Raw genomic sequence first — 24,144 nt, forward strand, 5'->3', positions numbered from 1 at the left:
GAAGAGAGACAGTTGGGTCTAGGACTGGAAGGGACAGACAGTGGAGGAGAGAAGTGGAAGGGGGGATAATTAGAAACAGGGGAGAAAGGCGGTGAAAACGGGGAATAGAAACATTGGGTTCCTTTGATCTTCAACCGCCGTAGTGCACATACGCACACGCACTCCCGCTATTGGTGAGGGCACGGATTGGTTAGTCAGGTGTCAACTTGGACCTGTCCCGTCTCTCTCCTGCTTGTTGATGTGATGCAAGTGGATGAGCAGGTGTCTTGTTGTCCTGGCCTAGGTTGTTAAGAAGGGCAAGGATGATGCTATTCTGCCTGCAAGACACAACCTTGAACCACGCGGATGCGCCGGGGCTACTGCATGGAGACCACGATTAGTCTAGAAGCACGTCGTTAGTCTTCGTGCTCGTGTGAAGAAACTGTCTAGATAGTGCAAGAACAAGATGGAAGTAAACATCCTTGAGTTATCCCATCTACCAGCTGATCTATCAACAGAGGCTATAGCTCTAAAACACGTCATACGAAAACATAAAAGTCTCGTAATGACTGTTGGACGCTCAAGCCTAAGTCTAAGAATCGATTCTAGAGAATCATATCACAAGGGATGTTTAATTCCCAGCTTCGTTGAGACGGATGAGCGAAACCAATAGCTAGCTGATGTATGCAGGTGGGCTAGTCGTGGGATGCCAGAAAAACTTAGAGCTTAATTATACGTGACATAAATACTCAAACAGGCTTAGAATGATCCAGGACTAATTTAGGAGATCCTTCGACTATTTATTTTCGCACCGTCTCTCGAGAATTTGCACACGCCCCAAGGCATGGTTGGAGCACAGACTACGGTACCAGAGCCAGGGCGGCGGCCAACCGTCCGTCTGCAGCTAATGCTTACATAGTATACACTAGGGAGGATTCTAAAGGGCAAGCGAGCTGCGAGCCGCTCGACAGCGTCGTCATGCGGTGCAGAGTCTAAGGACCCAAAAGCCCCGAGACGCAGGCCCAAGACGATTTGCCGTAGTTGCTATTTGGGCAGCTGGCTTGTTTAGCAATGGCACTAGGGACAGGGACAAGGTGTGAGACGTGTCAAATGAGACGGGAGGACACGACAGAATAGGATGAAAGCAACCATGACCAAGTCAGCGACAAGTCTAATGTGCCCGCGGTTAATACAGCTTTGAGAGTATGACGACCATTCTAATTGCAGCACCAAACTCACAACAGTCCACACTTGAAGCACCTTTGTTGTTGGTGTGGCATGTTTTCAACAAGGAGTGAGAACTGAGAACAGGAATATGTACACGAATCTAAAGAGAGTACTCCGTACTATGTATATAAGCCACTACCTCGATGACGATACCAGACCTCAGAAATAACCGGACAATATCGGAGTATGTACCATACTGTAGATACCAGAAATTGAAGTCAAATACGGAGTAGGTATGTCGTTCGTTGATCATCACACCAAAGCCCATGCAAGGTGGCGGTACGTACATGCAGCTGGCATGTTGCTTGTTGGCTGGCTCTCATCAAAGTTAAGGGGATGTGATTCAAGTGCTGCACCATCAAATAGGACACGGCATGATAAATGCTTCAGATCCATCAAACCTCGTCGAGACAAACGAGTGCGTGACTGTGAGTGCGAGTGCTTGCTTTGCTTTGCGAATGACGCCGGCCCGCTTTGAGCATGTCTCAAAACCCCTGCACGCTGATGAAAGCTAGAAACCCTCTCTACAAGCACTAGCCAAGGGGTGAACTGTGGAGAGTCTTCTCGCTATGGGAGGGTATATCCAATCTGATAGCCCCCCACACATGCCCAGTCACAGCCATGATGGGCAATTGAGTGGTGTCGTATTAGTTCTAGGGTGTGTTGCGAATAAGCCCGAGTGATGCGGACTTGACGGTCAGAGAGGGCTTTGCAACTTTCCGTTGGTATGGCTGAACTCTGCTCTGACCCACCATGAACATCCCCGATCGGTATGGGTTTCTCGGACGGAGGAGCGGGCGGGAGCTGGAGACCCCCCCCGGCTTCCGGGCTCTATAGTTAGATGCCGCAGGCGTTAAAGACAGGTCGTGTTAGGGACTGGAGATCGTTTTGAGTCTCGGGCGGACAGTAATGTTGTGTTGAATAAATTATTGAATTACTTTTCATCTATGATCGGCAACGAAATCTAATGAATGGAACTCTTCGAGAGTGCCTCTTGTCTATTCTCGAGTATCCTATCCAAGGGATCATTCTCACAAGCTTACTGTGCAAACCATTGACTCCCGCCTCGCTTGATTGCGAAACTGAGAGACTGGGAAGCCATGATGTATTCAAGAGAAAGTGAAAGTGGTGGTGCTCTATTGGTGACATGGTTACGTGGTGGTGGTCGCGTCGATATACAGCATTGAAACCGGTCTGGCAGTCAGGATTGAAGAGGTCTGATGAAGGCTGCCTGATGCTGGTCTCTTTGAGTATCCAATCAAGACACCCAAATCGTAGTAGTAAAATACGCCGAAATAAGTAACAGGCTTGTTCATGCATTCTCGGTACCATGGCTATCCAAGGTTGCGCCGCCAAGCTATCCACAAGACCCAAGACCAGGTCTGGCCAACTCAAGACTGATTGCCGTATCTTACGGCGTACCGCGAGCCATATCCCTTCCGCTCCACGGTCGACCTCCGCAGAGCTCCACCAGATTTGGATTTGGACTGGTGTAAGTGACTGGATAGCGGTGGTCGTATGTATGTGCATATTGCTTCATCGTCACGTCCTGCACCTAAGGTCTGAGACGCTGAAGGATCACTTACTAGTAGGATCGCAGAGGGGCTTCACAGCGTTCCAAACAACTCGTTTCTAACGTTATACAGCACAGCAACGATACAACATTGGAGCAACGAGTCATAAACAGACAATCAAGGTAATCAATCATTCTGCCCCCATCTTAACAAAGACACCTGCATGATCACAAACTCGCATGCATGCCGCCGCCGGGGACTAATGCTGTGTGAGATGTTGCTCAGTCGAGGCGACGCAGGCTGTCCATGGCTCTCTCTCAAGCAAATCCTTCTGGCAGCTGACTTACATGGCATGCATGGATGGATGGGAAAGTTGGACCATGGGTGTCGAAAGGCCAAGGCACAGCGGTAGGTATGTTGCAGTTAGATTTCTCATTGAAGCAAGGGCTCTTATTTAATCCTCTTGAGTCAATCAAGCCTGGGTCCTTCATTGGCTCGACGCACACGAAATTGTTGGAAGCTCAGTATTTAACCCCAGCAAATGTACTCCGTATGTACGTACACAATACAGATGATACCAAAAAGGTCAGACTTTTGTGCAGGGGCTGGTCGCTCATAGCCTCAGACTCTCCGTTCTCCATTCATGTTGCTTGTGGTAGACCCATGGCAGCGGTTTTTAAAAGTGGCCCAAGGGTATGTTTGTAGTCTAGCGCAAGGGCGGCGCATCCCAGTGTAAGGGTCTGATCATAATATTGGAGCCATCCTTCATCAATGACTGTTGATGATGATTGACGCCAGTTCTGTCCAACATGTTGAGGGATGTTGAAGTGTAGAAACACTCTGATGGATTGCGTGGTCTTATGAGCGCATGCTCACATGCACTCATGCTGGGTAATCGTTGCCGAAATGAAGGTCTCCAGCCCACGAGGACTATGTACTGTACTGTAGGCATGGAAACATCGAGGTGAATGTTACATACATAGGAAGCAGACCAAGGCCAGGCCAAGCATGTTGATCTTCGGCAACTGGACCGTGGCTCTGGGCAATTATTCTTTTTCGCTTCCTTGGCGATACCCAGGTGTCATGCTAAGGAATCCCTGGTGAACGGGCTTAAGTCCTCCATCTGCACACCCTTGCGTTTTTCTTTTTCAAGCACCCACAATCTGTTTTGAGTTGGCATAGTGTGGCGGGTGTGGGTTGCCAGGTCTCAATGACAGCAAGTCCTGTAAGCGAGATCGCGTGGATTCGAAAGCCACAGGCAACTTTGATCACAACTAAAAGTTTCGGTGATGCAAGCCAATCGTTGCTCGTAAATATTCGATGGCTTCTTTCGGAGCCTGTGTCCCGTGACAATAGCCCACTCGGCGTGAAGAGTTGGGTAAGTGAAAGGAAGCTTGCACATTTCCTACAGCTAGTACTCAAGAAGACTCAAAGAATTCTTATTGCAACAAAGATCTTCGGATCGAACGACATCTGACCCGAATACGTTACTGTATGTAAATGCATTGTGTCGAAGGGGGACCAGTGAGTCTTGTTGTCTTACATCGAATCCATTGCTGATCGCAAAGACAGTTAGCGTTCGGGCTACCGAATTAGCGACTCGGCTATGAAAGGGGATCCACTGGTACAGATTTGCTGAGAGGGGTGAAAATCGGGCATGAGGATGTGTGTCTAGTGCGATGGTAGCGAGAGAAAGTCAAACAAAGAAAACAAAATTTCAGCCTCTCTCGTAGTACATTATGGGTTAGATGCAGGATCTTTGATTTGAGGCCGAACAGGGCAGATTGGTTTGGGCCCCATCCATCTGAGAAGCACATCTGGTGATTGATTGGACGGTCACAAGCAGATCTCTAGGGTGAGTACAGAGTATGATTCCAGTTATTCTTCACAATGACTGGACGAATGCGTGGTGAGTGCGTCCCCAATGCAATGAAGATGTTGAGCCAGGGATGACATGAAAGCAACTAGGACCTAACATTGCGTCAAAGATACTGAACATTTGTGTAACGTTGGCAAGTTCCCTTTGGAGCTTACTGTTGCAACTCCGTTCCTAAGAATGGGTCGCCAACCTAGGGCGATGGTGTTGATGATTTAGGTAGTGAGCTGTCGACCGCCATTTGTTTGCTGCTTGGAGGGCATTTGGATGACGCATATGTTGAAATCGCCCTCGTCAGCCGCGATAGCAAATGTGATCCCAGGCGGCCAGGATACATCCGCCGATGAGGCATGCTGGCATGGTTTTGAGAGGAATGGTGTGGTGCTTTGCCAGGGGCTAGACCGTCCAAGGCCAGTGATACTGCGCTGTGCTGAGATGGGATAGTTTATGCAAAAGTATGTACTGCACCGTATTAGAAGACTCTCACATGGTGGTGGCTGCGCTTCCGTGACTCGGGTAACGCACGAACCGTAAGGAGAAGTTCGATGAGTACTCAAGTACACACTGTATGTAGGTTGATGATCAGCGCCAATGTCTTGTGGGACAGCGCTCCGCGCAGAAAGCTACCCGGCTTTCGTGCTGTTCCAAGTGAAATAAAATGCCTGGGCAGGACAATCGATGCGTGATCCAGCCCAAAGAGTGTGATTCGCGAGGGCAAGACACGGACATCCTTCAAATCCTTTCCTCTCCCTGTTCATGTGACCCACAAGAGAACTTCGGATACAACCCATGCTAGGGGAGGAAAGAAAACACAGGACCTCAATCCTAAATGATAAAAAGACTTAAGGTAGTATAGCCTAAGTTTAGGATAACTTTTGCTAAGTTTATTTTGACACCCTACAGTAAGGTTCGCTGTTTTCTTGCCCCCTGAAGGCCATGGAACCCAGCTGCCAGCCAGCTTGAAACCTCCAAGCCTCGATAAGACCATGAAATCAAAGAACGGCAATTACCTGAATTCCTTAGCCCAGGGCAGTAAAGTCAACGCGTAAATTGATGGATAGACCCGCCAATCACCGAGGTATCGATCGAGGGCATCTGAACCAAAAAAGAAAAGAAAAAAAAGCCTAATAGCTAATCCAAAACATTGCAAATCTTTATGTTTTGGCAAGCGTTGTCTTGATTAAAATTCCGAACTGACAGGGAGATTTACTGCAAAGATATTGCAGCAACTGACCTCGAGCAAATACCGGCCAAAGTATCTGTTCATGGTCACAGCCTCCGGATTTGTTGACCAATTTCGGTATCTATTGGGTGAAGTATGGATATATCTGACCGCAATTGTTTGCCAAGATGCCGACGCGCTCTCCTGCTACGGAGAAAATTTACACGCAAGATGGATCGACTCGTACACTACCTAAACGGCGCATTCATAGCCACCGGTGATAGACTCGTTGGGTGTTCTGACCACACACCCGAGTCTCGTGGGTATGTACGGTAGACTCACTGGGACACTAAACCAGACAAGCCAGGGTTACCTGAGGTTGAGTAAAAAGGATGTTGAAAGACCCATCGAGGCGGCACGCTTTCATCGTGCACCATGACACTTCCGGGTGGCGCACAGTTGCCGCCCTTGTTTGGTGACTGAATCAGTGGGCAATCAGGGCAATTCAGAAACAACAAGGCCCAACTCGCCAGGCTCACAAACTGATGGCCCCAGGCTGCTGATCCCTCTGCTGCACGATTGGATCCTTCCAGAGGGGGCTAGTCAACTTACAGTTATGCCCAGATCTTTCGAGGGAGAGATGCGAGCTTCAGAAGGCGAACAGGCGAGGACTAAAGGAGGAGAGGGGCGTCAGTATGCTGTGCTCCACAGGCACTCAATTTGGTGGTTATGGTCAGCGCAATGGAACTCTGAGGGTGGGGATAATCTCGTAAACAAAGAATCCCTAGCTACCAGCGCCAGCAAAACTCTGGTTGACTGCGGTGTGAGCTTGATGAGCCGTGCATATCCCCCATAGATAGAGGGGCGATGAGATGAGACAATGGAGGTGACAGAGAAGGAGTAAAAGCCGAGACCGTCAGCGTGTAGCCATTGTTGCATCTTTCATTGGGCTAGGAACAGAATATAATTACCTTTATTATGAACTGTTCCAGAGTGGATCACCTTAGAGGCTTCTGCTAACTCTCCTCTGACTGTTTCCAGGCCGTCTGTTTGGTCGGCGACCCGAGGATGATAAAAACACTTGATTAGATCTAAGATAAATCCAGGAAGACATTCGACTGTTTCTTTTTAGACCCTGTGATCTTGAGTCTTCTTGATCCCTGAGATGAACACTTAATAGACACATTAGACCTTCCGTACCTAGCACATTTCGATATGCAGGTAAGGATGCTCGTGTTTCGTGATTTGAGATGAATCGCTTGTACATGTTGTAGACGACGTGGCAGGCCATGATGGAGCATACATAAGATCCACTGGTCCAGGAAGAGAAACCAAACCGCTTGCCCAAAAAGCCGCCAGTACTCAAATCATGGTGGTGTTGGCATTGCCGTTGGCGTACTGTAGCACAGGGAGCTATGAAGTGGTACTGCAGGCAGACTGGATTCTGGAGCACGGGCTGACATCCCGACATTTACCAAGGTTGGAAAGAGTCGTTGTTTCCACAGCCCCTGAGTGGAGGAAAGCATGTATTAACCGAACTTGATTCAGCGCTTGGATGATACTGTCAGGATGAGCGAGTCGCCAACTGACGACCTTTGGGGCTTGCAGGTGGATAGATGACTGGTTACCGCACTTGCCATTAATAACTTCAAACAGGGAGGGGAGAGTTCAAGCGTCCTCTGCCTACGGTAGGTAATATTCAGGCGGAGCAGGACGGCTTGCGCTTTCAGTCTAGCCTAGGGTGAAAGAAAACAAGAGACTAGGGCTGGTGGTAGATCGATGGCTTTTGGTGTAAGCCAGTCTCGTGTATTTTTACCGCCCAAGGGACCTCCACATAGGTAGGTATGTGACTGGGCATTCGACCATGCCATGCCAGGTAATGGGTACCTAGGATGGATTGGAGGTCAGCGCTCAGGCCGTCGGGCGTTGCTGGAGCGTGCCTACCCTAGCTGCCTTACCTGAGATACCGATCCGAGTATCCAAGTGGAGGTAGGTAATTACCTCAGGTGTTGGGTGGTACATGCCTGGAGAGTCAGGCGGTCCTGCACCGCCATTCGTCCAAGCTTTGAGTCAATGCCTCATTGATCTGGCTGCCCGGCGCTCCCTCTTCCTCAATACCTCTCTCTATAATGACCTGGAATGATATTTCTGTAGCACCTTACTCTTTGTCTGAGGTCTCGCTCCATGTACGGAGTAGGCCAGACTGTATTGCTCCTCTCTGCCCGTGCTTGGTCTTACGGAGCAAATTTACAAGATGGTAACTGTCCGCGTCCACTGAGGTATTCTTGCCACCAAGGATTCCCGCCAACGGCAACAGTACATAGGCACATCGCCCACCATAGGTAATATGGATGTCTAGCTTCCTCATCTAGACTATCACACGCCCAGAAAAGAACTCACAATGGTGCCCAGTAGAGACTTACCTGGCTCTCCTGCACAGTCGGAGTACCATGTGCATAATGCAACGCCGGTCCCCGACCACAAGTTTTCCAGGAGAAGCACCATTCTGACTCTTAGGGTACTAGAGTACGGATGTGGTCCCACATCTTAATATTTGAAATGGTGCGTTTGAATTTCTCATCGACATTGGAGCTATTTTACAGCGAGACAGCCTAGACAGCGCAACACCAACCACCTACGAATGCTGCGCCATTAAGCCCTTGCCAATACATCGTCTTGTGGATTAAACCTTCACGGTGATACCCATCCCAGGCCTCAGGGCAAGTACTCGGTGCCAGTCCATCACGCTATCCACCCATTTATCGAAGTCTGGCTCAGAGCATTTATCAATTGCCAGCACATTATTTCGTCCATCTTCAGGAAACCACCAATGATGCTTTTCCTCACCAGACGAGCGTTCAATAGTCCCAAGAATAAACGGACCATGATACGCAAGAGCATGTATAAAGAAGCGGGTACAACAAACCGTTATTACCGGCGTCGTCCCTCGGCGGTGACGATAGGCGGATCTCAAACCCATTGCAAAACACCATCAAGCACCCGTCGATCAGATATGATTGTTTCTCCTAGGAAAACGCCCTTCTCGCATCCCACCCTCTTTGCGAGTTGCAACAACTCAGCGTAGAGCCGAGAAATGGGAATTACATGTGCTACAGCAGGGGTGTCTGCAGTGCCCTGAGCGAAGCATGCCAAACCACGAAAGCAGTGATGAGCATCCCGCTTGGATGAGATTCAAGACCCTTCCGGAGTGGCACTTTCACCCAGTAGGGAAATGTTCCATCCTTTGGCCTGGGCGCGACGCTTCCTCAGTAGTGGTCCCCCGGCCCATCTAAGGCCCCAAAAATGCATGCATTGTGGCGCCGGCTAGTGCAGCGCTTGGTGCACCCCTTCAGCCATATCCTAACCCCTACTTCTTGGTGAGTCTCAGGCGGATGCTGCAGCCAGACTGACAACCCTTGCTCCTTGTGTTTTATTACGACTCCAGCCCGTGGGCCAACTTCTTCTCCATCCCTTCTTTCCCCACTACTCCATGTGAGCTGCATCCCTAGCGGCAGGGGTGACTTGCCTAGCTTGCCTTGAGTCCAGACGACCCGAGGAGGTCCACTTCTTCTAGAGACGCCGCTCTCGTGGGTCTGCAACGCAATCATAGCGACGGGAGGCCCCATCACTACCTGTTTCCTCCTTGTTCGCCCTGTCGGTACGACTGTACCACGCCAAACTTACCTCTAGCGTACCTAGGCGTACCAAATCGGCGTGAACCGCACTGATCCTACTCTGTGCCAGTCGACACGCCCCTCACACAAGAAAACCCTTGACTCCATGCGGCAGACGTCGTCTCAATCCCCAGACCAGCAGCCTGATTCTCGCTCCGGCACTACTTCCCGCCTGCCTTTCTCACTGCTTGCTGGCTCCGCCCGTTGACACACCCCCCTGCCGGCCCGTATGACGCAGCCCACCACCCCAGCTGCCATGCTAGAAATTGGAGATCCCAGCACAGGAACGTGAAGTGAGGGTCAAATGTGATGAGGAACCTGGCCAAGTACCCCATGGCCCAGGTTCTGATTTGACGGCTGTTCTAAATTCTACGGTTTACAGCCGTCATGTCGCTAATAAATCGCCCATGCTTCTTTATTGCTTGGTCCCTCCTGTTCCACACCATAGATCCCTAGAGAGTTAGTTGATCTTGTTCAAAGCTGCTAGGCTCGATTTATCTTTCAAGCCATCGATTGCCCCATGTTTCGTTAACCCCCTCGAACCCCTTCGGAGCAGGTACCACCATTTCACGATACATATTCAAGCTGAGCCCTTCTCAGTTCTCTTGGGATCTACCATCATTACTTTCACCTCAATAATTAATTTGTATTGAGCACTTTAACTCCTTTAATACTAGCTGTCGTTTTGGCAACTTGTCTCGATATATCTCAACTTTCCATATCATATTACTTGCTCGATACACTCCAAGATGATGCACCCACTCTTCGGTGTGCAGCCAGCAGGCTCCTTACCCATCGCATATCCTTACGACACAATGCTGGACGACCACACACAACAAATGGCATGTTCGCAAGCTTCAAGAAGGTTCTCACGAGGGTCCAGTGGACAACGATCTGGAGGTGCCATGAGAGTGACCAAGCCTTCAAGCGCCAACAACAGCCCTCGCTCGTCTGGTTTCACGGCTCGCCGCAAGACTCTCATGAATGACGGCAACTCGCAACGTCGACAACAGCAGATCATGGAACAGCTATCAACATTTTGTGACGTTGAGTCCCAGCGACCCGCTCCACGATCCTCGCGTCCCATGAGTTGGCATCCGGGCTCATATGGCCAACAACCCTATGTTCAGGCTCAACAGCCCGCTTATGCCTTGACCACAAGCCACTTGCCTCCCGACCACCAAGACTTGCACGGCAACTATGCTCATTATTCCCCAATGATGGATTCAACTTCATGCGGTGCATCCCCGCTGGCATTCTCCCATCTACCTCTCCCATATCAATCTACCGACAACATGACCTACAATCCCTACCACGGAACGAACATGTCGCATCACTCCCCCGCTGCTTCTATGGTCTTGCCGGGTCGTCAACTGCCTGTCATTGCTGCGCCCGCCGAGACTACTGATAGCAATGGATGGGACTGGAATACCTTTATCATGCACGGCATTGGCTCCACAACACCCCCCACCCCTGAGACCCTCCCACAAACCCAACTGTCTCAACCTGCAGTATCAGAGGATCCTCACTATCAGGCCCTCGAAGATGCCGCGGAAGAAGACGGCGAGATCCTGGTTGGAATGGGGCTTTACGACACTCCGGAGAAGTACAACGAGGATCCTCAGCTCAACAACTATCGATCTACTGTGTCATCTTTACTTGGGTCATCATTCAGGACCCATGAGCCTCAAGGCAAGGGCCTGAAGCTTGAAGAGACATGGGAACCTCCCAAATCTGACGAAGAGGATGAAGATGAAGACGAGCAGGAGGAGGAGGATGATGACGAGCAGTGATTCCGCTGCATCTTGAAATTTGTAACGGCATACATGAATAATGACAGGAATTTTTGTATCACTATGGTGTACACTGGTAGGTGGGAAAAGCCGGCTTTTACTTCTTCGGGACATGGAAAAATATTATGTGATAAGGTCGGTACACCTGGATCGGATCTCAGGATAAGGAACATGGATGCAAGCGTTTGAATTTACTACATATAGAGTCTGGCTGGCTATGGATACCCCGTGCAAAGAGCACAGAACTGGGAGATACAAGTAAGGCTCAGGCAGCCGCCCAATAGTTATCCAACGAAGAAATATACAATCAATATTGAGAGAGAGAAGAAAGGGACTTGGCAATGTGTCACGTATTATTCCTAACGATGTTAACTTGGCCATGACCTATCAAGCGACAGTAAAATCCATAGCTTTGGCAAAAAGATGCGGTATGAGGTGGACCCAAAAAGAGCCGCGTCTTCCCAACGTTGATTAGCTGTGCTAAACCCTGCACAGCATGTGGCATATCGAAGGTCCGTGCTTCCGCACTTGACTCAGCATATTCAATTGGTCCAGTTCCAGATTTGACGCCCCCTCCCCGCTCTGAGCCAGCCCTGCGTGGCATGTGCACGACCCCCCCTCTTTACGATTTCTTTTTTTGAGGCATTACGTATTTGCTCAGGGACGGTTGTGGCTGAAAAATACATAGTGGCCAGCTCCACCCCGTGATCAATCGGCCTCAGGCATTAAGTTAGAGTGCCAGAATAAACTGGTCTAATGCTATACTAAAATTATACTAAACTTACCCAAGTCTTTTTATCACTTTGGAGAAAGGTCTGAAGTTTTCTTTCCTCGAACTCAACCTAGTTCAGCAATGGAAATCTTAACCTTGGTAACTCTTAGCACTCTGTGCGGCTCGGAAGCTCCGTAGATAGAACTAGGAGTCATACGAACTAAACCAGCAGCGGAGAGCAATATGTATGATTGTTCATGCATTCTGGGGAGACATGACTAGCATGCTCTAAATAAGACTCGATCAGGAGCTCTGCTCTACCTCATGGTCTGAAAAATTGCTCAACTTGCCTAAGACGCAGGGAGGAGGTCCCTTTCCGGGTGGATGGTCGTGATAGCCGCTAGATCTGTACCGTGCTGATTGGCAAGGCGCTACCTTATGCTCTCGCCAAACTTCCATTCTCGACCTCAACTATCCGAAATCATAACTGTGGCATATAAGCATTTATAATCGACAGTATCTTGTAGACATCCTTTTCAAGACACCTTCTGTTGAATGCCTACTACAGGGAACGTGTTTTTGAGTTCAGGTACTCTGAGTTTTCTCATTTTACTTACTTAGATGTTTTACCCTGTACCAGCCTCGGACTTTGAGTATTGTGCTTTGTATTTATTGACATTTATACATTTATCTACAACGCTGTGCGCTCCAATACGTTTGTGTTGAAGGCGGGGGGGGGGGGGGTAAAAGAAATCAACGGAAAATCACAATTATAATATTGAAAGCTCTTGAGATATCATAGGTTGCAGAATAAACTCACAGAGCATTAAAACGTGATACTGACGGCAAGTCCTGTTGAAGGGAAACACGGCCGTCATTCGTTATAGAAAAAATATTATCCTGACAAAAATCCTGCAACCAATGCACGCAAACACAAAAAAAAAGTAGAGAAAGAAAATATACGCACCACTGTTTTCCCCGAACAAGCGAATAGATGCCGCTAAGTATCAAATACTTCGGAGAAAATATCTATTATTATAGAGACAGAAGATGGTACAATACGTCTTTACACCATGGCGCGACCGTTACGAACTCTTGCTCGTTCGCGAGCAGATGTACACAGGCATCGACACCAACGCCATAGAGGCAAAGGAGCATTCAAGCCATTCAAGCCATTCTGAAGGCAGTGCAAACATACAAAACCAACAGATTCTGGACGATCAGGAAACACAAAAGAGGCAGCACAAAGCAATTGCGCGTGTGTCGATGTGGATGCAGCGAGGAAACTGTCCTCACATGGTCGAGTCAACAGCACTGTTGATGGCGGCGACGTTGAGTGATAAGGAGGCAGCCGCTGGGGAAAATGCAGCCTCATCGGCGTATGCAATCAGAGCAGCATATTCCGCTGCCTTTAGCAGGTAAGTTCTGCCAGTCGAGACCCATTACTGTGCGACAGAGCTGATGAAACACAAGGTTCGTGACTGGTCTTCTTGATGGCCATCAGGACAAACAGCGCAAACAGAGCATGTACTCTATTGCAAAGACCATTGGATTGCCCGCTACATTTGTTGAGCTTCGCCATCAGTCTACGCACGAACAGTTGCCCTCATTGGCAAAGCTGCGCACAGCAGCTAAGAAGGCCTTATTGTGGATTTGGGAGTATTACTGGAAGCAGCTGGGCGAGAACAATAGCGACGCGTGTCGCAAGGCAGTACTACGGTATCTAAGGGAGGGAGATGAATCGAAGCTGGTAGCCCTGTTCCAGGAGTTCGAGCGGTGGCGTCCAGAGCGCGTTCTCAAGACAGTTGAAGAGGTCAAGGGCAGTTTGCCTGGCAATCAAGCATTTTTGAAGTGCGTAGAACTGATGCAGAGGCTACGAGAGTCTGAGGAAGATAAGAAGTCGTCAAAATCCGGTACCGCCGATACGACGATGAAAGATACAGAGCCTGACACTGGAGAAGCTGATGAGGAAGATGACTTTGGATGGGCACAATTCAAAGGCACATGGAAGCCTAAACCCATTGGGATCGTTTAGCACGAGTATCCAATATTTCTACCAGATACCCCTTATTGACTACCTAGACGTATAAATCATTCTGCAGAGGCAAACATGGGTGATGTTGGAATTGAACCTGGACATATCACGTGCAGTCGCCCGCATCGGCAAACGTCATGATAGGTACTGGACTGGAGCCATGATGCCTCGCTTGGATGACAAAGCCTCACGTCTCATTCGATCTTGTTCTGTTACAGCGCATCCGTCTCAGCCGGCCTTGACATTTCCACAGACCTACTTATGTATAGACTCGCTACCAGTCGGCCATTCCCCAGACAGAAAATTGGATTTCTATCTAGTGCCGTGAGTCAATTGTTCAACTCAAAAAAGTGTGCTTAGCTGAGATGATTGATGTAGCTCGTTGCTACCCGCGCCATGCATATTCAGTCAATTCCCATGTGTATGTCAAATGTCTGAAGAATTCGAGGACCCTGAAACTGATTTCGACAGGGGAGGGAAGCTCCAACAACTACGCTTACCTGGTAGTTGACGATAAGTCCAAGGATGCCGTCATCGTTGATCCCGCAAACCCTCCCGAGTACATAGTAGCCACCCTGAGAACATTTGAGAAGCTGCTGATGTATATTTCAGGGTTGCGCCTATCCTGAAGGATGCTATTCAGGCGGGGAAGATCAACTTGACAGCCATTGTTAACACCCATCAGTGAGTAATTTACCATCAATTTCTTCCGACCTAGACTGATCTCCTTGCTGCCACTGGGATCATGCAGGAGGCAACAAGAAGCTGGTAAGATACCCCGTAATGATGTCCCATGAATGCTTATTGACATCCATAAGCTTGCTGAGCTGGGCAATCCCAAGCTAGACATTATCGGTGGCAAAGACTGCGAGGGCGTTACAAAGACACCTGGTCATGGTGAGACCTTCAAGCTAGGCGACATCACCTTCAAGGGTGTGCATACACCTTGCCACACTCAAGACAGCATCTGCTTCTTTGTGGAAGACGGAAAGGACAAAGCTGTTTTCACGGGTGATACCCTTTTCATTGGCGGTAAGTTTGAGCAAACCTCGAATAGTACAAGGATGTTTTGGGCCTGTGCTGATAATGAACAGGATGTGGAAGATTCTTCGAGGGCAATGCGGAGGAGATGCACGAGGCTCTGAACAAGCGGCTCGCGGCGTTGCCTGATGACACCGTAGTTTATGTAAGTTCCGAGCCAACACAAAAGTCCATCGATGCTCATGCTGTGACAGCCGGGACATGAGTATACCAAGGCCAATGTCAAGTTTGCCGCATCTGTTTCTCAGCGTGATGCTGTACAGAAGCTGCATTCCTTCGCCGAGAACAACAAGGTCACCACCGGCAAGTTTACCATAGGAGACGAAAAGGTAGCTCGATATCATGAGTTGTCTCGATACGAAACGGCTGACTTTGCATAGGAACACAACGTTTTTATGAGGGTTGAGGTTCGTCAAAGTTCTTGAACATGTTAGGTTACCAAGCTAACAATCATAGGATGCCGAGATTCAGAAGCAGACAGGTGAGACTGAGCCTGTGGCAGTTATGGCCAAGTTACGCGAAATGAAGAACAACTTCAAGTGAGTAAGTAGTGACACTTCCTCGCTATCCTTTACCCTCCCACGGCTAACCATTCTGAAGAGAGCCAGAGTCCAAGATATAGATGGCAGGGAACATATTGACAAGGGCCCAGTAGGAACCAGATGCGTGGGTGAAGATGAGTTGCATGGGGCGAGCGAGTATTCTGAGTGAATAATTGACTGCGTTGAAAATTGAAGTACTACAAATGTATGTCTCCATGGATCGCTAGGTGCCTGTCTTCAAAGACATGGCATCGCTTGCTACCCGCTGGAACCACGCCGGTTTGAAGTTGTCCGACGAGGCTTGTTTTAATTTTGCTTCACTGTCCACACTTGCTCGCTGTAGTGATTTCAAAGCGGCAAGCTCTAGCATTTTTAGAAGCGAATATTGAGGGAACGTCACGGCATCGAGAAGGGCTGTCGGTGTCGAAATCCGAGTATATGATAGCGGCGTAGCAGGCACAAGTAAACAAACCGTAGAGTACTTCGCAGTGATCATTCTTCAAGAGAGCGCGAGTGCATTGTGAAACCAGTCCATGGAGATTATGGAAATTTTGAGATAGGTTGTTAAAGGGAAATGGTTTGGGTCCCTAAAGAAAAGTTTATTAAAACTCATTTGAGAGAAGGGCCCGTACAGTCTGAATAGAATCCAAAGACGGTGCTGATACACTGTCCTTCACGGGCGCCGAATCCACTATTGTCACCACAAGCATTCATTGTGACATCAATCATCGCGACTGCGTATAAGTGCTTTCTGTCCCTTCTTCGCAAGCGCAAATGGTAATGCCCGCTCTGAAATTACATCAGTAAAAACATGGTCTAATAGAATCCCTTAGCCTCCGAAGCGCAAGGCTCCCGCGACCAGCGCAACCGCCGCTTCCAAGACGCGACAATCCAAACTTGCCAAGGAGCACAATGTGACTGCGCAAGAAGAGGGCGAGATCCGCGAGGCGTTCAGTCTCTTTGCGGAGCCAATGGACGGCGAGAAGCATGGTGTCTTGCCTATTGACGACGTCAAGTCGGCACTCATGTAAGTATCTATGTGAGGACGCTTTCGAGTCCTTGGCTGACATATGCTTGCTTAATTAGAGCCCTCGGTATTCCGCCCTCTTCTCACGCAGAGCTCAAAGAATTCGTATCAATCCTGGACCCAGAAAACGACGGTTACGCGACATTTGAACCTTTCTTCGCAATCTGTGCCCTCAAATTCCATACAAGGGAGCACGACTCGGACGCCCATCGTGCAGAAGTCGAGGAAGCTTTTCGACTATTCACAAACGGTCAGGATGGACCCATTACTCTTGCACACCTCCGACGTGTTGCTGCTGTGCTCAAAGAGGATGTCGATGAGGAACTACTCAAGGATATGATTCTCGAGGCGAACGGCGGCGTAGGTGTTGCTAGGGGAGTGGGCGTTGAGGAGTTTGATGGAGTAATGAAGAGTGCTGGTGTCTGGAGGTGATTCTCCAGCTTTCAGGAGGAGCCATCGTGTTACGACTTACGAACAAACGAAACTTGCCTTGTACGACTTGGGGGAGTTAATACTATGAGATGAAGCGGAATCGATCCAAGAGTTACAATGTGGCACCGAGAGAGAGGTAAGAAACCTAAGATGAGGGACCAGACGCTGACTGCTAATCATGCATTGCCTGTTGCAGACCAACGTACATGATAATTATTATAGTATAGCGCGCATTACTGAGTCGAGACTTGTTTGGAGGGACCTAGATGAGTTCATCAACGGAGGCATCAGTTATTCAGTGTCTATCTATATCAGGAGTCGAGGAGCAGTTCTACGCATTCACTGTTTCCAAATCTAATTACACAATCTTAAAAGCGCTAGGTTCTTCAGGATTAAGGGTCCTGGCCAATATATATGTATAATCACACCTAATTCTGAAACGCCTTATCAGATGCATGCATGCCTCATAGGACAGCGACGGGACGGGATACGTGAGCTAACAAGCACACACTATGTCAACCCAACTACCTGAAATGAACCTGAACTATATAGCAGCGCAAAACCAAACGTCGTAACTTTCGTGAAAATCATTGCGGAGACTCGACCGTCACCGCTGGCTTAGCGTCACCACCCTTGGCGGCAGCGGCGGCGAGCTTCTCCTCTTCCTGTCGGCGGGAATCGAGCACGACCTTGAGCTCCGGGGGAGGGTTGAAGCCAGCGTGGTCTGAGTGGCGTTTGTAGTAGTATGCGTCAGGCTTGGGGTGCATCTCGGGAGGGAGCTCTTCCATGATGCACTTGACGATGTTGTCGATCGAGTTCTTCTTGGAGGCGTCGCGGTGCCATACGGTGATGAGGTGGGAGTTGAAGCGGACGGAGAGGCCAACACCGCAAAGCTGGTCGTCTACAGCAGAAGTTAGCACAGGCATGTCCATTGTGGTCAGAGTTCGTACCGTCGTCGAGAATACTTTGGAGTTTCTCGCCAATGGCAAGGAGCTGAACACGAGTCCACACATCAGGACCTATGCTCTTAGGGAAGCGGAATGTCCAACTTCCACCCAGAATATTGCGTCGATCCTCCCAGACAGGGCGGAAGCCTGACTTGAAGAGGTACAAGGACTCTCGAACACCAATATTTCCGACAGGAGTATTGTTGGCATATCGCCAAAAGTCCTGCACCGACTCGATCTGGGTACCCAGCTGCTCCAGCCCAGAGTGATACTGATCACCGCTTTCCCCTTCCTTGGCCTGTCGGTCGAAGTAGACGTTCCAATAATGCTGAGTGGGCAGTGCTCGCATCGTCTTTAGGAAGTTTCGCTTGGCATCGTCGCGCTGTTCGGCGGGAGAGCTGGGATCGTTCTCCTGAGATTGCGAGTCTGCGATGCCGCGCGTGAAGAGAGGGAGACGGGAAGACATATTGGTGAGATGCGGGATGAAGAAGGAGTGAAAACGAATGTAAGAATGGCGAGTACCTATGGAGGTGAGGAAAGCCAAAGGTCGGAGATGAGCACGGAGACTGGAGTTGAAACTACAGTACAGAGGCAACCCTGTCACGTAGGTAGCTTAGCTGGTGAGGGGCACACGTCGGACAGAAAGAGGAATAGACAACTTAGTACAGGTAAAACCATTAACAGCCCCTATTCCGTTGTTTAGTCCTTAATGACAAGCGAATAATGGCAGGCATATGAGTAGAAGGCCAGCATGTAGTACCTAGGTAGGCAAAATAAGGAGACGTGGATACGTACTGTCTAACGTTCAGGTCAAGTATTTTGTTGCGACTGTAGATGCCCAAATGCCGAGCTATGGTGGGGATATACCTATGCCTAGATACGGATACCTTGTACGGAGTTTCAGAAGCTACAGTACCTAAACTACACCTCTGGTAGGTACTAAGGTAGTATATTAAGTAGGTCTAGTAGGTTGATGTGCCTCAAGATGTCCCGAGACTTCTATAAGACTCTAAATGTGGTAAAGACAAATAACGGAGAAAGTATACTAGTGACCCTTAAATATACCAAGCATGCACATTTGCATTCTTATTATTCAAGACAATTGTCGAGTCTTTTGCTATAAGAGCATAGCCGAGATACTTGACATGGCATGATACGACATGACTGCGGGGTCCTTGAGGCGGCGAATGAGCTTCTACAGGCTTTGCAATCCCCATTGATTGGTGACGAAACATCGTCAGTTGCTCATTTATTGACCTCTGTTACTGCGTCCAAGGCATGTCCTATTTTCGCAGCTGACATTTTGACGAATCATGGTGACGGTTTCAGATATCCCTGATCGGACTGAAACTGAAGTTTACGAACCGACTCAGCCAATCAGGTCAAACACATCGCTTAGTGAAACTAACCGACGGATCGGAAGAGTGCTCTTTAAAACTCCCAATTCGGAAGACTCGTAGGAGATAGAATTACTTATATGTGTATTAAATAGGTAGTAAACAAGAAACCCTCTGCTAGGTAATCAGCATACTTATGTAGTTGCCCAACGTTGATGCCTTTATCATTTCTCAATGCATACACGCATATAAAGCTTCACGGTCCAGTTGATCCTGCCATTGACCCTGATAGCCTCGTGTGTGATAGAGTTCTTCATATTTAAATCATTTGTAATGTAATGTAAAGTAACGTAGCCTATTGTCCAGCAAACTCAAAGAGACATCCAGTGAATCTAATCCAACCCGGTCATTCAAACAACGCTTCCAAAACACCATGCTCCATTCATGCTAGCAAATCTTCCTTCAATGACTTCTGCGTCGTTGGTCATCCGTTTCAGAGGTTTTCCTTTGCGCCCAGTGGCATTCTCGCGCTGTTCTCATTCTTAAACCTCGTCAAGTCCCCTTGCATCAACTTCCTCAAGTTACCCATATCCTGGAGGTATTGCTGCATTTCTTCTTGCAACTCATCCTCGCCGTACGCTGTGCTCTCCGAATCGTACTGATCGTCATCGTACTCACTATATTCGGAGGCATTCTCTTTGTCCTGCTCGTCGACTTCTCGTTCTGGCTTTACGACAACAGGAGGAATAGGGTTCTTGAGGCTTTCGATAGCGAGCTTCAGGTGCAGTTTCAAGGCCTCATTCTCCGTCTGAAGCTTCTTGATCTTGCTCTCAGCTACCATGCTGCGCTCCTCCATCATGCGCTGCATAGAGTTGACATGAGTCTGGTACTCCTCCAGTTTGTCCTCAGCTTCCTTGGCGTTCTTCTCACGCTGTCTCGAGTCTGATACGGAAAGCTGCAGAATACGAATTTCCTCCGCCATGGCAGCAATCTGTGCGTCTCGCTCGGCTGTTGATATGTGGTCCTGGTTGACAACAGCTCTAGTCCGGATCCGTTTGGCTTGGTCGGCATATCGCAGCGTGGAAAGGGTTTCATCGTAGTCTGAGGGTGCGATGCAGGCAATCATGGCCGTCTTGCTGTTTCCGCCTAGTGAGTCTTTGAGAAGCCAGGTGAGGATCGAGTCTCGATATGGGACAACCTCTTTTCGCTTCCCACCCCTTCCGGCCTTGGGGTCCGCTAGAGCAGCAATGACACGTCCCAGCGTAGTCAGTGATTTGTTGATGTTGCTACCTTCACGTAATCGCGCACCGGTAGCCTCGGTGGCCTTGGCCCTCTCGCTACCAGCCAGATCCACCAGTCGAATGCGAGAGCTTCGCTCTGTCGTCTCGTCGGTTTCCATATCGTGGTGGATTTGTTTCAGCATGATTGTGAAAACAGCGTGACTTCGACTACTTGTATCGTTCATCTTTGTGCTCGCTACTGTACGAGATGTATCGCCCAATTTCATGTAGCGCAGAATCTCATTGATGTTTCGCACGGGCACCTCGGTAAGATCCTTGACGTATGGACCTTCGGTGGGAGATTCGCGAATCTTGAGATAATTGGGCGCCTTGTGCGTTTGAGGAGGAACGAGGAGGTCACGGACGTGCTCATTGTAGACTTCAAAGTACGAGACGCGAACATTATAGGCGACGTTTGAGTTCTCGCAGTGAGCGGCGTCGATACGCTCAAAGAGATCCTCGCAAGTCCGAGGAATCAGGCCAGGCTGGTCCGGAGTGCCCATCATGGTGTAACTCTTTCCAGATCCAGTCTGTCCGTAGGCAAAGATACACGTGTGGTAGCCTTCGAAGTTGTGATCGAGGAAGTCCTCGCCAAGGCTGTTGTAAACGTCTTCCTGAGTGGCATAGTGCTTGTCGTCAGTGTCATGACTCCAGAAGGAGTTATCGAAAGTAAATTTCTTCTCCTCGATGACCTTCTTGGCCTTAAGCTTTGCAGCCTCTGGGTCAGGATCATCGGGTGCGGATAGTGTTGTGAGTTGAGTGATGGGGTCCATTTGGATCAGACATTTTGCCTGGCGTTCAAGTTCTGTAGACTAGTCAGATACATAGGCTCTATGGAAAGAAGACAAAAAGAAGACACGGGTGCTTATGTGTATTCACCTCTCTTGAGAAATGCTCTCACTCGGACTACGACCTTAACATTTCCTCCCCCTTCCATTCTGGCGGGCATGGATAAAGCCGCATCTCGAGATCTCAGCGATGGCGTTGAAGCCGAAGAGTGAACCCTGCCCTCATAAAAAGACGCCGAGGGCGACGAGGGAGAAGGCATCAATCTCGAGTCCAGAGCCATCGTCATAAGAATGCTGTTGGCGTTGTCGATGCTGTCGTGAAGTCGATGTCGAAGAATAACCCACATCTCACCGTCTTCCCTTGTAGGTATTTTTTGTTTACCAGCGTCATTCACGTTGCTAGGGGCAGTTGCAGGGGGCCCTTGTCTGTGTAGTACAGGTTTTGATTGGTTTAACAGAAGGGAGCTTGAGCCAAGCGGCCCCTCAAGACTCGGCAGCTCTAGTCTGAATCAAGTTTAGATTCTCGTCAATCTCTGAGAGAAATACCACCTCTTTGTATCTGCTGTTCTCTACTCGAGTTATTCTGTCGTGCCCGATAGCCCAATTCTTTGTCGCGGGGACCAAGTGACGCGAATTAAACTCCAGCCACCCTTGATCAATTTTACTGCTAAATAGGGCGGCGCTGCACCTTAGCTGAGCTTAGCTTGCCTGCCTCAGTACCTGTCCCTTTGGTAGGTACTAGCCTTAGGTTTAGTAGGTACAGATACCTTTGCAGACGAAACGCGACATCCAACATTCGTCTTCCCTCTCTTCTTCTGCATCCCACAACAATCTTTTGTCGCGTTTTCAACTGTAACAATCAAACAGAAGAAACTAGTGTCGTACTTTAATGCGCGATTTTTCGAGAAATTTTATCACGCTTTCCACCAACTCAATCTCTATCGCTATTTTCTCTCTGTCGCATCATGGCGCGTACCAAGGAAGATGTCGCGTCCAAGGACGATGCCTCGCCTCGCATCCCCAAATCCTCCTCCGGAGTGACCAAGAATACCGCTGAAGCTCCCGTCAAGCGCGGTCGTGGACGACCTCCCAAGGGTGCTGCGCCCATGCCCAAGAAGGTCTATGTTCCAACAGGACGCCCCCGCGGCCGACCCCCAGGTTCTGGCAAGAAGACCGCCGCCGGACCCAAGAAGGTCGCTGCAGTGAATGACGATGGTACGCCAAAGCAGGGACGTGGTCGACCTCCTCGAGCTGCTCGCGGCACAGAGTCTGCTGCCACAACACCCAAGGATGGCAAGAAGCGCGGCAGAAAGCCAAAGGCTGCCGATGTATCAGAGGATGAAGAGCCCAATCACGATGAGCCTGGTGAGGAATTTCTACAAAGCCCTAAATGATTATGTGCTAACACCTCCCAGCCGACGAGGATGATGCCGTCAATGAGTCGCCCGCTAAGGACGAGGATGGCGAAGATTCCGAGTAGGATTTCGATTATGGCCAGTATAGAAATCCTAACATTGAATAATCAGCGGCGGCGGAATTTTCCTAGCTTCACTATAGGGTCTGGGTTTGGTTGATTTGCTTTAGGGTGCTCGGGAACACAAGGGTTGAGGGTCAGGAAGAATTCATGGAACTGTTACACTGGGATTGTGCTCTTCAGGAGTTGTACAAATATCATGCTAATTTACAGACGGGTAAAGCAGGCCCTTTTATCCCACCCATCCCATTTCTCCTACCCGTACCTAAAGCTTCTTCCATGTCTCATACTCCTCTTCAAGATGGCGTTTTAGCTTTTGGAATTGGTTTCCAAAGTTGAGCCCACACCTCCAGCACTTCATATCCCAGCGCAAATAAGCCTCCTCCTTCGTATTCCTGCGCGGATCATCAGCTGCAAGCGGAAAGTCGTCCAGATCAACCAGAAACTGCGTATTGAATGAATTGTAGTGTTTGCGATGCCTCAATGCTTCAGAGAACATATCTCTCGAGAAAACATGCACGTGAAGGTGTCTCATGCTTGGTACCGCATGCACGCCGGCCTTGACTTCTGCAGCCCAGTCCCGACCCTCCGGAAGTTCCCCACCCTGGTCCTGCTCGGCATCTCCATCGAGCACGGCTTGTCGACGAGCATCACTCTCACTGTGCGTGCCAAGACGACGTTGGAGTTCCTTTGCGACCAGAGCCTTGAGGCGCTGAGTCTCCGTCTTCACCTTGGCAAGGACCTCTGGGTCATCTAGGGCATCAAATGGATGGAGAAGATTGTACTTTGACGACCGAGGGAGAAGAAGAGTGTGTATTGTGGCCTTTGGATAACGGTCGTTTATGGCGACAAAGTCCTCGTTGTGATAGATGACGCGTGAAGATGGGTATGAGGCTGGATCTTCGAGATATGCACCCAAGCCCAGGCGGTCTTTGAAAGGGTTCCCACTACGCGATGGCCGAGCTGCATTTGTCTCGGGTGGTATTTTCCTCTTTGGAGCCATGAGTTCTGCGACTGTCATATGTAAGAATGTTTCGAGTGGGTTGAGTGTGTGACTTGCATGCATTGCGGGCCGATTTCTTTGTAGGCTCTTCACCACGGATCTCTTCCTTGGTAATGGCCTCCTCTGGCTCTGAATCTCGATGAGACATGTCTTTAGGCGGGAATATCGGAAACCCTTATAGGATGCCAGCTGTTGGTGTTGGCGTTGATGTTAGTGTTTTATACTGTGCTGGGACCGTGCAGCACTCATGATAGAGAGTGCCCCACGGTGGAGTCGCCTTTTCATACACGGGTCTCACAAG

At 49.3% G+C, this 24,144-nt stretch overlaps 8 protein-coding genes; 5 read left to right on the plus strand and 3 right to left on the minus strand.

Moving 5' to 3' along the window:
• Nucleotides 1–2,536: 2,536 nt before the first annotated feature.
• On the plus strand, nt 2,537–2,906 carry FFUJ_02693 (uncharacterized protein; the record flags this gene model as incomplete). XM_023574456.1 has 2 exons in its annotated part: nt 2,537–2,698; nt 2,853–2,906. 2 exons carry the CDS (start codon nt 2,537–2,539, stop codon nt 2,904–2,906), a joined length of 216 nt encoding a protein of 71 aa, XP_023427805.1.
• Nucleotides 2,907–10,181: 7,275 nt separating this feature from the next.
• FFUJ_02694 (uncharacterized protein) lies at nt 10,182–11,225 on the plus strand (the record flags this gene model as incomplete). The annotated part of the gene is made up of 1 exon (XM_023574457.1): nt 10,182–11,225. One exon carries the CDS (start codon nt 10,182–10,184, stop codon nt 11,223–11,225), a length of 1,044 nt encoding a protein of 347 aa, XP_023427806.1.
• Nucleotides 11,226–12,987: 1,762 nt separating this feature from the next.
• Nucleotides 12,988–13,972, plus strand: FFUJ_02695 (probable hydroxyacylglutathione hydrolase; the record flags this gene model as incomplete). XM_023574458.1 has 2 exons in its annotated part: nt 12,988–13,355; nt 13,411–13,972. The coding sequence occupies 2 exons, from the start codon at nt 12,988–12,990 to the stop codon at nt 13,970–13,972; spliced, it is 930 nt and encodes a 309-aa protein (XP_023427807.1).
• Nucleotides 13,973–14,368: 396 nt separating this feature from the next.
• FFUJ_02696 (probable hydroxyacylglutathione hydrolase) lies at nt 14,369–17,014 on the plus strand (the record flags this gene model as incomplete). XM_023574459.1 has 11 exons in its annotated part: nt 14,369–14,393; nt 14,444–14,531; nt 14,585–14,656; nt 14,724–14,740; nt 14,819–15,004; nt 15,067–15,158; nt 15,208–15,342; nt 15,394–15,420; nt 15,470–15,552; nt 16,418–16,582; nt 16,642–17,014. The coding sequence occupies 11 exons, from the start codon at nt 14,369–14,371 to the stop codon at nt 17,012–17,014; spliced, it is 1,263 nt and encodes a 420-aa protein (XP_023428869.1).
• Nucleotides 17,015–17,601: 587 nt separating this feature from the next.
• Nucleotides 17,602–18,427, minus strand: FFUJ_02697 (related to translation initiation factor 4e; the record flags this gene model as incomplete). XM_023574460.1 has 2 exons in its annotated part: nt 17,602–17,915; nt 17,965–18,427. 2 exons carry the CDS (start codon nt 18,425–18,427, stop codon nt 17,602–17,604), a joined length of 777 nt encoding a protein of 258 aa, XP_023427808.1.
• Nucleotides 18,428–19,791: 1,364 nt separating this feature from the next.
• On the minus strand, nt 19,792–21,351 carry FFUJ_02698 (related to kinesin-like protein kif1c; the record flags this gene model as incomplete). Its single annotated transcript, XM_023574461.1, has 1 exon — nt 19,792–21,351. One exon carries the CDS (start codon nt 21,349–21,351, stop codon nt 19,792–19,794), a length of 1,560 nt encoding a protein of 519 aa, XP_023427809.1.
• Nucleotides 21,352–22,331: 980 nt separating this feature from the next.
• FFUJ_02699 (uncharacterized protein) lies at nt 22,332–22,846 on the plus strand (the record flags this gene model as incomplete). XM_023574463.1 has 2 exons in its annotated part: nt 22,332–22,731; nt 22,782–22,846. The coding sequence occupies 2 exons, from the start codon at nt 22,332–22,334 to the stop codon at nt 22,844–22,846; spliced, it is 465 nt and encodes a 154-aa protein (XP_023427810.1).
• A 259-nt stretch (nt 22,847–23,105) lies between these two features.
• FFUJ_02700 (HNT3-like nucleotide-binding family protein) lies at nt 23,106–23,991 on the minus strand (the record flags this gene model as incomplete). XM_023574464.1 has 2 exons in its annotated part: nt 23,106–23,854; nt 23,937–23,991. The coding sequence occupies 2 exons, from the start codon at nt 23,989–23,991 to the stop codon at nt 23,106–23,108; spliced, it is 804 nt and encodes a 267-aa protein (XP_023427811.1).
• Nucleotides 23,992–24,144: the final 153 nt, after the last annotated feature.

This window comes from Fusarium fujikuroi, chromosome FFUJ_chr03 (assembly GCF_900079805.1).
Source record: "Fusarium fujikuroi IMI 58289 draft genome, chromosome FFUJ_chr03".
NCBI classification, from domain to species: domain Eukaryota; kingdom Fungi; phylum Ascomycota; class Sordariomycetes; order Hypocreales; family Nectriaceae; genus Fusarium; species Fusarium fujikuroi.